At 44.5% G+C, this 15460-nt stretch overlaps 1 protein-coding gene across 6 annotated transcripts in view; it reads left to right on the top strand.

Annotated features, from left to right (window-relative positions):
* Positions 1-15460, top strand: part of TEK (TEK receptor tyrosine kinase) — a 59738-nt gene that overhangs the window by 27595 nt on the left and 16683 nt on the right. Inside the window, exons 6-14 of one of the 6 annotated variants that reach the window (XM_039545294.1) lie at positions 753-893; positions 2018-2146; positions 3535-3689; positions 4975-5113; positions 7835-7996; positions 9519-9653; positions 11683-11979; positions 14408-14701; positions 15290-15447. In XM_039545294.1, coding sequence (XP_039401228.1) covers positions 753-893; positions 2018-2146; positions 3535-3689; positions 4975-5113; positions 7835-7996; positions 9519-9653; positions 11683-11979; positions 14408-14701; positions 15290-15447 — 1610 coding nt within the window. The remainder of the gene's footprint in view (positions 1-752; positions 894-2017; positions 2147-3534; positions 3690-4974; positions 5114-7834; positions 7997-9518; positions 9654-11682; positions 11980-14407; positions 14702-15289; positions 15448-15460) is intronic. The other 5 variants (XM_039545297.1, XM_039545296.1, XM_039545295.1 and 2 more) reach the window with 5 other exon arrangements.

Raw genomic sequence — 15460 nt, forward strand, 5'->3', positions numbered from 1 at the left:
TATGATGTTATCCCTGGTAGAACAGTGTTGGACGAGACCATCGGCCATTCAATACTGTATTTGTTTGTTTAATTATAACCGCCATGGCTATAATGTCACTCATGGATATAACATGGCTGTTTACTCTCAAGCTTATGTGTCACACATGTGATGTGTTCTTCAGCATTTTGTTTGGCTGATCTGGAGGTTTTTCTTGACCCTTTGCTGTGAACAACACCCTCAAAGAAAGAAAACTTACCTCTCCTTGGAAACATGAGGTTAAATCCTGGCCCTCATTCTGGCAAAACTACCATTGACTTCAGTGAGCCCAAGATTTCATACTAGGTTGGAAGGGAAATGTCCAAGATTTCAGCCATAATCAAGTTCTGAGGAAAGTGCTAGGTCAGGTCCTCAGCTGATATCACCATAGCTCCATCAAATTCAAAGGGGTTGCAGTGATTTGCACCAGGTAAAGATCTGACCTTGAATATTCAAAGCACTAGATGTTCTTATATTTTCTCACCTTAAAGAAAATCCAAGGTTGTTTTCATTGCTTAAAGTTATCTTCACTGCTGCAGCAGCGTAGGTCATGCCTGGAATCTTGCCTGCTGATTGACATAGTTATGGATTTTAATGGACCCAATATTTGGGGGTAAAATTATTTATTTTCCATTTTTTCTATTTCTTTAACGTTGCCTAATGATGTATCACTGGAAGAACAAGCACTTTCATGGCCTTGACACTGTTGGGCCATTTTTTCCCCCCTTCTATAGCTTGCGGAGACAATACATTTGGCAGAACCTGCAAAGAAAGCTGTAAAGAGAACTCAGGCTGCAAATATTATATGTTCTGTCTACCAGATCCATATGGCTGCTCTTGTGCTACAGGATGGACGGGCCTGGCATGTGATGAAGGTACAGTCATAAATATGGTGCATTCATTGAAAGTTTGCTGCTGCTGCTGCTTAGTGTGTGTAAAACACAAAAAGAAAAGCAATGGCAGTGGGACAGAGCCAGGCTGTTTATGCCCAGCTCACATACCATCAATTTCCCAATCTATGAAATAGAGATAATAATCAGATCTACCCCAGAGGAGCATATGAGGTTTGCAGATCAAAGGTGCTGTATAAGTGCAAAATATTGCCAGTATCCCATAAATTAACTGATTCTGTAACGGAAATTTAAAACATTCTATAACCTGGGGTACATAGGTGCTGGAACTAGGGGTGCTGTGGGTGCTGCCACACCTCCTGGCTTGAAGTGCTTTCCACGGTTTATAGTTTGGTTAAATGGCTCTCAGCATTCCCCCTCCTCCCTGCCCCGTATTGACCCCTTCCTTGAGGGTCCTGTCATATTTCTAGGGATAAAATGGGTTACGTCAGTACCCATTTCTGCAAACTGCCAAGCATCTTCAGCTTCCATTGACTATATATTAGACCGTAATCTCTTTAGGACAGGGACCAAGTTTTCCTATCTGTCTTTGCAGCATCTAGCACAATGGTGCCATAATCCTGATAGGAGTACTAGCACAACTCAAATCATAATGGCTTCACTGAGAGTTGAAGATGCTTGCAACTTCGCAGGATAACAAGTACAGGAACAGCTTTGCTCTGTTTTGTTGTCGTCAAGATCCTCAAGACCCTGTATTGATGCTTTAAGCACAAAAGCCTTCGCAAACTCAGTCCAACTGGATCAGTGGTGGGCAATCTGTGGCCCGCGGACCACATGTGGCCCATCAGGGTAATCCGCTGGTAGGCCGCCAGACCGTTTGGATGCCGGACGACCCTTCCCGCAGCTCCCATTGGCTGGGAACGGCGAACCGTGGCCACTGGGAGCTGCGGGCAGCCGTGCAAATGGAAACAAATGGTCTGGCAGCCTGCCAGTGGATTACTCTGACGGACCACACCCATCAGTGAACTGGATAGAATGAACTCAGCATAAGATTCTAAAGCAATGGAGGAAGATCCGTAGCATGCAAAGCAAGTTGCTTTTATTCATTCCGTGTTATTAACACTTACCCTGAACACCTGTGCTTGCAGAGTGCCAATCTGGTTTGTATGGACCGGACTGTAAACTCAAGTGTAATTGCAACAATCGGGGGAAATGCGACAGATTTAAGGGCTGCCTCTGTCAGTTTGGCTGGCGCGGTCTACACTGTGAAAAAGAAGGTAAAGCAAGGTAACACTGTCGTAAATGGCCTCTTCCAGTGTGATTGAAACAACTCTTCATGCTGGCGTAACATTTCCAGCTATGGTTGATAGCCCATGGCAGCTGCCCCGTTTCATTCTGGAGGGCACAGGACCCGGGTTCAAATCTTTTCTCTAGTGCAAGGGCTGCCAGCCTCTGTTAGGCACACCCTTCTGGTGCCTCGGGTTTACGAGTACTAGTCTAAGATACCTCTCCCTACATTGGAGCTAGAATACACAACCCTTCCTCGCACAGGCTTTGACTCTGACGTGAACTTCAGTGGAATACTTGTGTAAGTACTTACTGACGTGAACAAGGGTTGCACATCTAGCCCTTACTGATGACCCTCAGGGCTGGCTCATGGGGCACTGCCACTTCCTCTGTCCCATTCAGCTGGGCATGTTCTTGCACCAAGTGTCTCTTGGTGCTTTCTAAACCCCAAGCTTATCACCAGGCTGGGATCTGAAGCAACACTAGCTCCACGGGGAGTTAGGCCTTGCAGAGCTGAATGGGAGACAGTAGGCACCAGCTGACGCAGGAGAGTCAGGGGGCTAAGCTCTGTGCTGATTCACACTCTGTGCAACCCCACTGAATTCAGTGGAGGGTCCAGGGTAAAAGCAGCACGGAATTTGGCTTTTACCTGGTAAACTGATAGAATAGCCCCAAAAGATTGGGATCTATGTTTTAGATTAGGGTGCCCAGACGTTCCGATATTATCAGGACTATCCCAATATTAGGGGCTTTGTCTGATACGTGCAACTATTCCCCCTGCCCTCCTTCCCCCCCCGCCCCCCAAAAAAAAAGTGTCCTGATTTTTCACACTTCCTATCTGGTCACCCTATTGTAGTCCTGCAGTAGCCTTCAAATTCTCAGGAGATAGGCGACAGGAAGGAACATGCATATATTGTTCCTGGCTCACAAGGTCTTTCAAGCTCAAGAAGAGTGAGGAGGGTTGAGATCATGATCAGATTGTAGCACTTCTACGCTACCCAGATGTCACTTCTGTCTTCTTCTGGGCCTGGGCAATGATGAGCGGCAGGGGTGTTTCACATTAACTCAGAGAATGCAGTGTGTGATTTTGCAAAAGCTAGATCGCTTGTGCTTGGTATGTTTTGGGTCTGAATCTTTTCTGACTTAGTTTTACACTGGTGTAACACCTCGGACTTTGGTGGAATTGTTTCTGATTTAGTCCTGTGTAAGTGAGAGGAGAATCAGGCCCACTGTAGCTAAGGTCTACAATGTGTTCAACATATGCCCTGAATTTGAATTGTAGCTGCTTTTTTTAACCTCTTAGCCTGCTCTGTTTTATCTGCGAGGGGGAAAAGCAATCAGCAGATGTCATGTTGTGAATATTGGGTTCCTTACACAGGTTCAGCTGATGTACCACCTCAGATAAAGCACTTGCCAGACCATGTGGAACTCAATTCTGGCACAGAGTTTAAGCCTATTTGTATAGCCACCGGCAAGCCACTCCCTGTTATTGAAGACTTTAAACTGTTGAAACAAGATGGGACTGTCTTCAAGGTAAGTCCCTGGTTGGTTTCTACTCTGTTTCTTATTTTTATTATTATTGTTATGTTTATTTGTGAGTTATTGCACACTAAAGACATTTTGACCAAGTACACTTCCTTGGTGGTATGAAAATGCCACGAGATCTTCAGGGCTAAATTTTCAACCAGCTTCTATGAATTTGCCTAGACTCATAGAGGCGCCAGTTCAGGAAGGTATCCCTATTCCACAAAAGCACTTAGCAGATGGTCATCTGTCTAGGGACAGACTTATGCATGTGCTTCAGTGCTTTCCTAAATCAGGTCCAGAACTTGCTGTATAATGGTGAAAAAGTGTGTGAGCATTTGTTCAAATTCCCATTGGTTGCTAAGTTCATCCATGTTTGTGCCACTTTTTATTCACTGTTCATGACAATTTGTGCGAACAGGCTTCTGTTTGCACTATTGTTTGGGGGAATGTCTGTCCTTCATACAAATTCCCCTACTTTGCGTACAAACCGTGATATTTGTCTGTGAAAAAGCGTGTTTGCTGTTCTGTTTGTCATTCTTCATTTGTTTTTCCCCTGTTTAAATAGTTTAAGAGGTAGTAGAAAAATATCATGTGACTTGGATGACTAGCGAAACACAGTGAATAATAAATAGCAAATGACTGAAATTAACTGTTCATGGACAACACATTCACTCAGAATTCACCACTCAAACTATTCAGCAAAGACTGAATAATTAATGCTCTTGCAAACCTCAAAACAGAAAAAGGGCTGAGTTCTTTAGATGATTTACTGGTAGTTGCTAATTCAACCAGTTGTAGCAGCAAAACTGAGTAAATAACACTGATGTGCAATGGCTGTAAAATTTCCTTCAGAGTTAGCTACATTTTGCAGATGGGTGAAGAGGGCTCATACATGCGGAGCTGGTAATCAATGGCAGTTTTGTCACTGAGGCCAATAGAAGCGGGACTTTCTCTGAAGTACTTTGGGTTTTTTTGGGAGGACACGTATTATAAATGGAAGCTATATTTATTATTGTCCCATGTTAAAAGCTACATTAAAGGAAAGTGAAGGTTGCAGAGTGAAACACGCAGTAATCCGGAAATAACATAGCTACAGTGATATCAAAATCAGAAGTTACCAGGGCCATTTTGTCTGCACTAGAAAACTGACTGAGGTGTAATATACTACATGTAATGACTTGCCATTGGCATTAATGGATTTTGGAGACCCTAGATTAGGAGGAGACGTGACTTGGAGGAGGTTTTTCATTGTTCAGGTGTGTCAGACCCTTCTTATGATTTGTCATTTCAGCCCGTCTCATTTGTTAGCAACCGCTCAGAGGCAAAGTTTCATATCAATAGAATCCAGCCCCCTGACTCAGGAATATGGGTTTGCAGTGTTCAGACAGTAGCGGGGATGGCAGAAGAGCCTTTCCATGTTACAGTTAAAGGTAAGGTTCTCTGAATCATGTGCTTTTAGATGTCCTCGCATTCCTCTTTTATCCCGGGCAAGCTTACACCATTAAATGTCCATAACATTCATGAGATGCTATCTATCTTCTAGCAGTTTCTGATCAGAGATCTGATAATGCATTGAGTTGAGTCATGAGCCCATTTCTTTGTCATGTTTATGTTTGTTTATACAAATACTTAACCCTTTCCATGTATATTATCCCGCTCCATCATTTATGTTCCAGCTATGCTTAAAGGGTCTGAACCAAAGCCTACATTATTAAACTCAGTGGAAGTCCTTCCATTGACTGGAAAGAGCTGTGAATCAGGCCCAGAGCTTGCTGCTTTGCTGATATTTAATGTAGTATGGAAAATCTTCTTGAGAGACTAGGACAAGTCTTCAAACATAGATGTGTAAATTAGGCACTGCCATCCGTATTAACTCATCTTAATAAAAGAAGCCCAATTGTCATAAAATAAAAAAATAATATAATAATTGGAGATATACCAATCTCCTAGAGCTGGAAGGGACCTTGAAAGGTCATTGAGTCCAGCCCCCTGCCTTCACTAGCAGGACCAATTTTTGCCCCAGATCCCTAAGTGGCCCCCTCAAAGATTGAACTCACAACGCAGGGTTTAGCAGGCCAATACTCAAACCACTGAGCTATCCCTCCCCCCTTTGTGTACTGAGCACCTAGAAAACCCAGAGACATCAGAGATACAGGCGCTCAGCGTGGTGCTTTGGGGTTCAAGCCAGACCAGTAAGAGGTTGTGTCGCCGCCTGCCCTGCAACTTTGGATGCGTCAGTGCTGTGCTGCTATGGCTCACAGCCCGAACACTAACAGCCAGCATACAGGCAGGCAGGTCACACCCTGGCTTCCACAACCCAGTTATTTTTTGCAGAGCGACCCCCAATACTCAGTCCCAAATTTCCCCCAAACCGTCTGCCAGTGTGACAATGTGCTGAGGTTCCCAGAATTGAGAGTTACTGCGTTACCCCCCTCTGCCTCAGCAAGTGAGAGTTTTGCTACTGCTAAGCTCTGTCACAGCTCCCTGACACACCAGCCTGTCTGCCTTGCCAGCAAACTCCTCAGGACTCTGCCAGTCCAAACCTTGCCCTGCAGGTAACAGACAGTGACTTCCAAGTTCCCCAGAGACGTCTCCCACAATGTCCTCTCCTGGAAGGCTCAAGAAGTTGTTAGTTCATTGCTCCTTTAAAGAGACAATACACTCCAATTCATTAATTTAACTTGGGTTTGACAAACACTCTTACTTCAATCACTGCACGGAACTGGTGTATAGTAAAAGAAAAATAAGGTTATTAAGCAAACTGTCAGAGGTCTAGGTGATATCAAGTATAAAGGAGCAAAGGTAGAAAGGGTTACAAGCAAACAAAAGTAAAAATACTCTTCTAAGACTAAAACTTAATTTCAGCAAGTTACAGTCTTTGCCTAAGCAGGTTTCTCACCTATATATAGTTCCCAGAAACTTCAGCCCCCTTGGTTGAAGGCTCCAATGTCCTGTGGTTTGAAGGGCTCTGGCCCCTTGAATTTTATGGGGCTCTCTCCCCTTTCTTTGTAGTCTTTGGAAAGTAAACCAGCCCAAGCTTCTCTCTCCTGCTGGGATGTAGACACCAGGCTGGTTTCCCAAAGTTCATTTACCCGGTTAAAGATGCAGGAAGGCTTCCTGTTGATTTTCCATCCCTGTGCTGATCTGCATGTAAACCCGGCTTACATTGTTTTGATAATGCTTCATTTACCTTGGAGACAGTAGACAGCTACCTTCCCTGCTGTCTCTCCTTGTACACACCCATCCATATCTCAGGCAAGAATATTAATGATCAGTGAGTTATCAGTTTTCCAATGATACATTACATGCTACCTTTTGGGTCTATATCGTGACAACAGTGTATTAGGTGTAGTGAGTATGTCAGGCTTGACAAGAGTTGCTGACACAGAGAAGTGAACCACCAATGGGCCTCTGTGTCTCCCTCAGCAGCTCTAAAAATCAGGGTATGTAAGTAAGTAAATGCTACTCAAAGTGAATAAGAGTTATAGAAATAGGACCCTTACAGTAGGGAGCATATTGACCATAAGGGGACACTATATAGTTCAAAACTCATGTTTTAACAGTCTTCCTTCCTCTTGATAGTCCTACCTGGGATTATTAAAGCTGAAAGAATTTTTAAAAATCTGATGTATTTTCATTGTGGATAATGTTTGTTTACTTTCTTGGCATTTCACTTATCCTGGACCATGTTTCCAATCAGTTTCACTTTCTGGTTCTCATAGACTGGCACAGGATTGAAATGTTTTTTTATTGACAACACTACAGGGAAATGTTTAAACAAACATCTGCATTCAAAATATTAAAACAGTTCTACCTTGAACAGCCACCTCCTGCATTGTAATTTTTGTGAATTGGCAAATGAATGGGATGGTAAAGATTGAAAAAAAAAATCCGAGCGTTTGGAAAGGGATCTGAACCCTCATTTTTTAGGATATAATCCCACCTCTAACTAATGGGAGTTAGGAAGAAACTTTCCCTACCACAGAGAGATGTTGTTGAAGCAGCTGTCAGAAACAGGGTACTGGAGTAGACGGATCATTGCTCTGATACAGTCTGGCAATACCTGTATTCCTATGAATCCAGGTAGACGCCACAGTTTTATTAATACAGACAAATAAAAGATCTGGTCTAATAGCCACATTCTTGCTCAGTTCCTCCTGTGCCTCAGTATGCTCCGAGGATGATAGAGGGTGGACATAACTTTCTCACCATCGATATCAATGCTGATTCCCATACTGGCGATGGACCGATTGTGTCAACCAAGCTCCTGTATAAGCCTGCTAAAGGTTATCAGCCCTGGATGTCAGTGGAAGGTAAGGGTCAGTCCGTTCATCCCATCAATCATACAGAAACCTCATCTACAATCAAGCTGAAACAAAATTAGAACGGAGTGTTTGCTCTAAAGTAAAATTCTGTTCTGAAAAATGACTTTTACTTATGCAGGGCTCAAAAGAACCTACAGCTGGTCCAGGCAAGTGCAATTTTTACATAGTTTTTAAACTAAAAAGATATTAAAGCAGCAGCAGAAGTAAATGGCCTCCTGTCTCAGGTTTTTATAAGGCTCCTATCACTGTGGTACCTAAGTACTGGCTTCTAGGACTTCTAAAGACCAAGGGCAAAGTTCAGAAGTGAGTCAAGTGAATTTAAGTAGCCTAGAGGAGAGGATAGCTTACCACTTCATCCAGTCCCCTCAATGTATATTAAAGCCATGTAGACTTTTTCTAGATTCCCGTAGGCTTACATGGCTCACTTACACGTTGGTGAGTATGTGAGTAACTTACAAACACACACCTTACACGTCAGCTCTAAATTTGACCCACTGAGTGCAAGGGAATGTAAACAAATGTATTTCAGACTCTGACAGGCCAGAAGCTAGGAGAGTAGCTAAAAAAAACAATGAACTGCAGGATGCCCATCCTCTTTAATTGACACCTTCTGACTCCTCAATGTGTAATTTACGCCAGCTTGGTTTCCCTTACATATACACCTCTACCCTGATATAATGTGACCCGATATAACACAAATTCGGATATAACGTGGTAAAGCAGTGCTCTGGGTGGGTGGGGCTGTGCACTCCGGCAGATCAAAGCAAGTTCAATATAACGCGGTTTCACCTATAAGGCAGTGAGATTTTTTGGCTCCTGAGAACAGTGTTATATCGAGGTAGAAGTGTAAATAACTGGATATAAGGGTAGATATAAGGGAGTATGCCTGATTGTATGGGAGTCTAACCTATATCACTTTACACATCATCTTCATTAGTCACCAAGTCTCTTTGCTGGGATCTCTTGATGAAAACACAGATACATCAGCACTGAGGATTCTTGAGCCTTTAACCAACATGTTCACGGGTATTCGAGATTCCAATTTGTTCTTTCCAGGCTTATATGTTCTGTGCATCATTGTGGTATCTGAACTCCTAATAGCTAGACCAGTCTCCAAAAGAGTGAAGAGCCCTGCCTGCACATATCTGACTACAGGAGCAGATTGTAAGATCTTTGGATCGGGGCCAGCTCACTTGGGGCCAGATTTTCAGAAGTGCTCAGCCCACTGAGGACCCTCAGCACTTCAGTACTTTTGAAAAGCTGCCCTTTTGTAGCTCATGCAAGGCTGGGCACATTGCTGGTGCTTTAACCCATAATAAGCAATACTGTCATAATGGTAATTAACAGGTACGTCTAAACAGCTCACCCTAGAGTAATGGGGGTAAAGCGGAGCCCATAACGTTGACCTCTCTCAAGAGCAGATCCAGCTGTGATGTGGGATTCAGAAAATCCCTTATTATTTTTCAGAATGGACTGGAGGGTTGACCTTTCTTTCTCCTTTCGTTCCCAGTAAATGGAGAGAGCAAGAAATTAGATAATCTAGAACCCAAAACAGAATATCAGTTCTGTGTTCAGCTCAGCCGGCAAGGGGATGGTGGAGAAGGGCATCCTGGGCCACAGGCAAGCTTCACAACGGCTGCACTTGGTACGTAGGACTTTTGGCCTTTCACATGGCGAGCTTTCAATCAGCCTTCTTCGTTTTCTCTGCAATATGCACAGCCACATTCAGCTGCATGCATGCCAAAGCCCACTGAAATCAATGGACGCCTTTCCATTGATTTCAGTGGGTTTTGGACCAAGCCTCAAAACAATGTTTCTCAAACAGTGAGGCCCGGGGAGGCTCAGGTCCTTTCAGAGGAGTCTCAAGCAAAGCAAAGGAAAATGGGGGAAGAATTGCAAAAGTGGCTAAATATAATTCTCCCCATTTTACAGGTGGGAAACTGAGGCACAATGAGGTTAGGTAACTTGCCCAATGCCACACAGCGAGTACTCAGCTATGTTGGGGATAGAACCCCTTCTCCTGGTTACTAGTGATGGCTCTAACCATTAGACTATGTTGACTTCTTTAAGGTTAAGACTATTTAAAAATCAGAATCTCATACTGAGTCAAGGAACAGGAAGAAATCAAATACTCAAGCACTAAATAAATGACCTCTTGTTTACTGAACCCTTAAAATGGAAATGACCCAGCAATAAAAAGAGAGGGGCCTGGCCCTTTCCTCAGGTTTAAAAACTTCCACTTTGCATCAGTAATCTTTCAACCCTCCTCCATCCCAGTGAAGGACATGAGACAAGAAAGATACTTTTTTGCTGATACCCGGGTCAACAGTTCTTTATATGGAGCTTGTGCACACCAGCAACCAAACAGGGATCTACTAGCTGTGGAGTATTAGCTCTCTTCCCTCCACCCCATCTCCTTCAATGTCATTTGAATTCCCAAGTCTATTATCTCTGTTCTATATTGTCCCATAGCTCTGTTGTTTTACTTAACCACACACAATATAGTTATTCAGGCCCCCTCATTCTCCTTCGAAGAACTGTAGGAAGTGAGAGGGGCGTTTACTTCTGCTATTCTGATCTAGCGAATGTGACTGTGGACAGGAACTAAGTGACAGGGTCTGATTCTCCATTGCCTTGCCCCCTGTGTAGTCATTTACACCTATGAAAGCGAATGCAGAATGTAGAATGCTGCCAAATTGACATATTAGCCCAGGGATCGGCAACGCTTGGCCGGCCAGGCCGGTTTGTTTACCTGCCGCGTCCACAGATTCAGCTGATTGCAGCTCCCACTGGCTGCAGTTTGCCGCTTCAGGCCAATGGAGGCTGCGGGAAGCCGCGGCCAGCACCTCCTTCGTCCCGTGCCACTTCCCACAGCCCCCATTGGCCTGAAGCAGCGAACCGTGGCAAGTGGGAGCCGCGATCGGCTGAACCTGCGGACCTGGCAAGTAAACAAACCGACCCAGCCCGCCAGGGGGCTTACCTTGGCGGGCCGCGGGACAAACCTTGCTAATCCCTGTATTAGCCTTTTATGTGCACTTTGTAGCACTATAAATGGTTATACACAGTGCAGAGCAGTGGAGAATCAGGCATCAGGCCCTTGGTTTCTTACCAGCACTCCTTATCACCAAATGTTAGAAGTAAACAATCTTTCACAAAAACAGAGCAAATGAAGCCACATGAATCCTTCAGTCCAGGAGGGAATGTGGCTGGAGGAGGTGGCTGGAGACATTCCCCAGATTTTCTGAGAAGCAAATGGCATTGCAGAGAAACTGAAGATCTGAAATCCACCACCCTGCTACTTGTGGCAGGCCCAGCAGCATCAGAGATTGACAGTACTTTCCAGGGGCACCATCAAGGGCACTGCAAAATGCTAAAGTCGTTTAAAAATGTCAGTATTGTGATCCATGCAAGGATGCCATGTCCCTGAGAAGCAACCCAAAACACGCCATGCTTGGGCTGAGCATTTGACCTCAACGGCAATTCTCGCCTCTGCTAGGTATGGAGGACAACATTTGAACTCTGGATGACCTCAGGCCTCACTTGGCCGTGCAAAGCACTAACCACTAACCCAGAAGGCCAGTTCCAGATTATTGTTTTAATACCGTCCTTTGTGTGCAAGTATCCAGAAGACATAAAATAAAGTTTTTTTTCTCTCTCTCTGTGGATTCTCCAAGGTCTTCCTCCACCAGAAGGTCTCACCCTCATTCCTGAAAGCAAGACATCTCTGATTTTGTCATGGAAGAAAATAGCACAGAAGCCAGAAGATGACCTTCTTGTAGAAGTGGAAAGGACGAGTGTGAATGACAACAGTGGTGTTCAGGACAATGTTATGACCAGTGTGCCAGGAAATATATCCACTCTGGTTATTGGTGATTTAGAACCCAGACAGCAGTATAGGTGCAGGGTACGTGTGAATACCAGGTCTGACGGAGAGTGGAGTGATTATTTGTATGCATGGACCTACAGTGACAGTAAGTGACTGGATTCACTTTACTTTATTTAATCCTTTCTCTTCCTCTACCCCCTCCCACCCAAAGCAGGATTCTGATGTTGCTAGAGGTCTCTGTAAAATGTAATTGTGACGGGTTTGGTCACAGAGACCCACTTGGGACAGTCATCTGAGGTGCTGAAACTACTTCTGAGCCCATCTTCCCTGCCAGCTTGGGACTCCAGAACCCTGTCTTGTTGAACCAGACATGCAAACCTGCTGCAACACAGATCCTGGGTCTGAACCACAACCCCAAAGCTACAGACTTAACTGAAAACAGCTCAGCAAGTGCTCCTGTCTCCAGCACTCAGACACCCAACTCCCAGTGGGATCCAAACCTCAAATAAATCCATTTTACTCTGTATAAGGCTTATGCAGGGCAAACTCATAAATTGTCCACCTTCTATAACGCTGATAGAGAGAGATGCACAGCTGTTTGCTTCCACAGGTACTATCACTTACGCTGGGATAATTCATAAACAAAAGTGATTTTATGAAGTATAAAAAGTAGGATTTAAGTGGTTTCAAGAAATAACAGACAGAACAAAGTAAGTGACCAAGCAAAATAAAACAAAATACACAAGTCTAAGCCTAATACATTTAAGAAACTGAATACAGGTAAATCTGACCCTCACAGATGTTCCAATAAGCTTCTTTCACAGACTAGATTCCTTCCTAGTCTGGGCCCAATCCTTTCCCTTGGTACAGTTGTAGTTAGTTCCAGCTCAGGTGGTAACTAGGGGTTTTCTCATGACTGCAGCCCCCTTTGTTCTGTTCCACCCCCTTTTATAGCTTTGGCACAAGGCAGGAATCTTCTGTCTGTCTGGGTCCCCACCCCTCCTTCTAAATGGAAAAGCACCAGGTTTAACATGGATTCCAGTACCAGGTGACATGTCACTGTAAGCCCTCATTCTCCATTCTTTCAGGGCTGGCCTGCACGTACCCAGAAAGGTTTGTGAGTAAACAGAGCCGTTCACAACCAATTGTCCTAGTTAATGGGAGCCATCAAGATTCCAAGCCACCATTAATGGTCCACACTTTGCACAGTTACAATAGGACTTCAGAGTAATACTTCATTTTCAGATACAAGAATGATATATTCATACAAATAGAACACACTCAGTAGATTATCAGCTTTATAATGATACCTTACAAGAGACCTTTTGCATAAAGCATATTCCAGTTACATTATATTTACACTTATAAACATATTTCCATAAAACATATGGAGTGCAATGTCACAGCACTCCTCTGCAATGATAGTATAGTGCTTCTGAATGCACATTTACAGCTGCTTTTAGCTATTGTTAAGAGGGAGAGCTGAGGGTCAGCACTAATTCTTATTCCCCGATCAGAGACTAAGGATGTGAGTTTCAAAAGTTCCTCAGTGACTCAGGAGCACAGGTCTCAGTGACTTTCAATGGGACACATGCTCCTAAATCACTTCGGTGCGTTTGAAAACCCCACCCTGAGGGCCTGATTCTCAGAAGTGCTGGGCACTCATAGCTCCATCCAAGACAACAGGCTCTCCGTTGATTGGGAAAATCTGGCTGAGTTGTACCAAGCACTGAACGGTGAAGCGAGGGTGCAATGTTTGTGCACTACACTGAGTGCAGAGAGTAGTTGAGTCTGTCGTAATGCTGGTGCTAGAATCCTCAAAGGAGGTGGGAAGGGATGAGAATGTGGTAAGGCCATAGATTCACCTGCCCCCCACAGTACTGTCACCACAGTCACACTCCCTGGGGGCTCATGAAGTCATTGTGCTTGCCTGAGGCACGGTGCTTCTAGCACGCTCCTCTGGAAGGGCACATCTCTGCACCACTCGTGCCTGCAACCTCAGTGCTAATCCCATTTGCATAGATGCTTACCCCCACTGGTAAAGGTTGCACAGCTGGGCCCTGCGTGTATTACAAACATGACAGTGGTGACCTGCTTCTGGAAATATCACCAGAGGTATATTATTCTGAGGAGAACTTATCTTGCCAGCTGCGGCCACCAGCTAGGGACTCAATCCTGCTCCCATTGAAATCTGTGGGAGTTTTGTAGTTGACTTCTACCCTTCCTAACGGCTGTTAGATGGGAAATCTAACATCCAGTCAGGAGGTAAAATTACGCTGCCCCAATTCAAGAGGAATCCCTTTGTCTAGGATAGTACCTGGAGCAGTCTCTTCCTTTTCCTAGCAAGGATAGGGAATACCACGAGAAATTTGCTGGAAGTGTTCAGCAGTGCAATAGTTGGTGCCAGAATGAAATGCACCATGTCAACTTTATAAAAACATAGTCAAGTTTCATTTGCTGTCGCCCTGATCCTGGTTCTCTTTAAGCCAGTGGGAGTACTGGGGATAGGATTGGCACTAAGAGAAGGAGCAAGGATGGATGTAAACTGGAACATGTTCTTTTTTTGTTCATAGGAATCCCACCGGCACCTGACAACATCAAGATTTTCAACATCACGGACACCTCTGCCATCATCTCTTGGTCAACTGCTGTGGGACAGTCCATCTCCTCCATCATCATCAGATACAATATGTATGGCACTGCTGACCACACTGAAGTCACAATAAAGAACACAACCACCACGCAGTATCCTCTCAAGGGCCTCGAGCCAAACACTGCGTATCTGGTTCAGATTAGTGCACAGAACAATATTGGACGGAGCAACCCAAATGCTTCTCTTGATCTGAAGACTCTCCCAGAAACAAAAGGTTGGTTACTCCAGCGTACTGAACTCAATCCAAACCATGCCTGGGTGGTCTGGGAGGCCATGTGGGTTAGCAAGCTGAGAACAGAGCTGGGGACTATGAACACCTGAGATTTTATTTATTTGTTATTCTGAATGTTTTGCATTTTAAGAAAAATATACACAATGCACATCCAGACAAAGGCCTTAGAATTTGAATCCCAGCTCTGTTATTGTCTCTGGGGCAAGTCACACAATTTCCAAAAGTGGCCGCTGACTTTCAGTGCCCCAGTTATTGAGGGCCCAATGTTTGATGGAAGTTTAGAGTTCAAAGCCAGAAGGGACCATTAGCTCATCAAATCTGACCTCCTGCATAACACAGGCCATGGAATTTCACAAGACTGGCCACCCACTGACTGATTTTCAGAGATGCTGAACACCCCCAGCTCCAGTTGAAATCAGTGGAGCCACAGGTGCTCAGCACTACTGAAGATGAGGCCCAAGTTCTCTGGGCTTCCATTTGTGTATCTGTAACATGAGAATCCTAATATTTACTTCCCTCAGAGGACTGTCAATGTTAACCAGGTGCTAAGTGCCATTTCCCCCTCAACAGCTCCCTATGAATCCAAGGGAGGGAAAATGCTGCTGATTGCTATCCTTGGCTCAGCAGGGATGACCTGCCTAACAATCCTGCTGGCCTTTCTCATCATGCTGCAGCTAAAGCGAGCCAACTTCCAGCGCAGAATGGCTCAAGCCTTCCAAAATGTGGTGGTGAGTTTCCAGT

The sequence above is a fragment of the Mauremys reevesii genome, linkage group 6 (assembly GCF_016161935.1).
Source record: "Mauremys reevesii isolate NIE-2019 linkage group 6, ASM1616193v1, whole genome shotgun sequence".
Lineage (NCBI taxonomy): Eukaryota > Metazoa > Chordata > Testudines > Geoemydidae > Mauremys > Mauremys reevesii.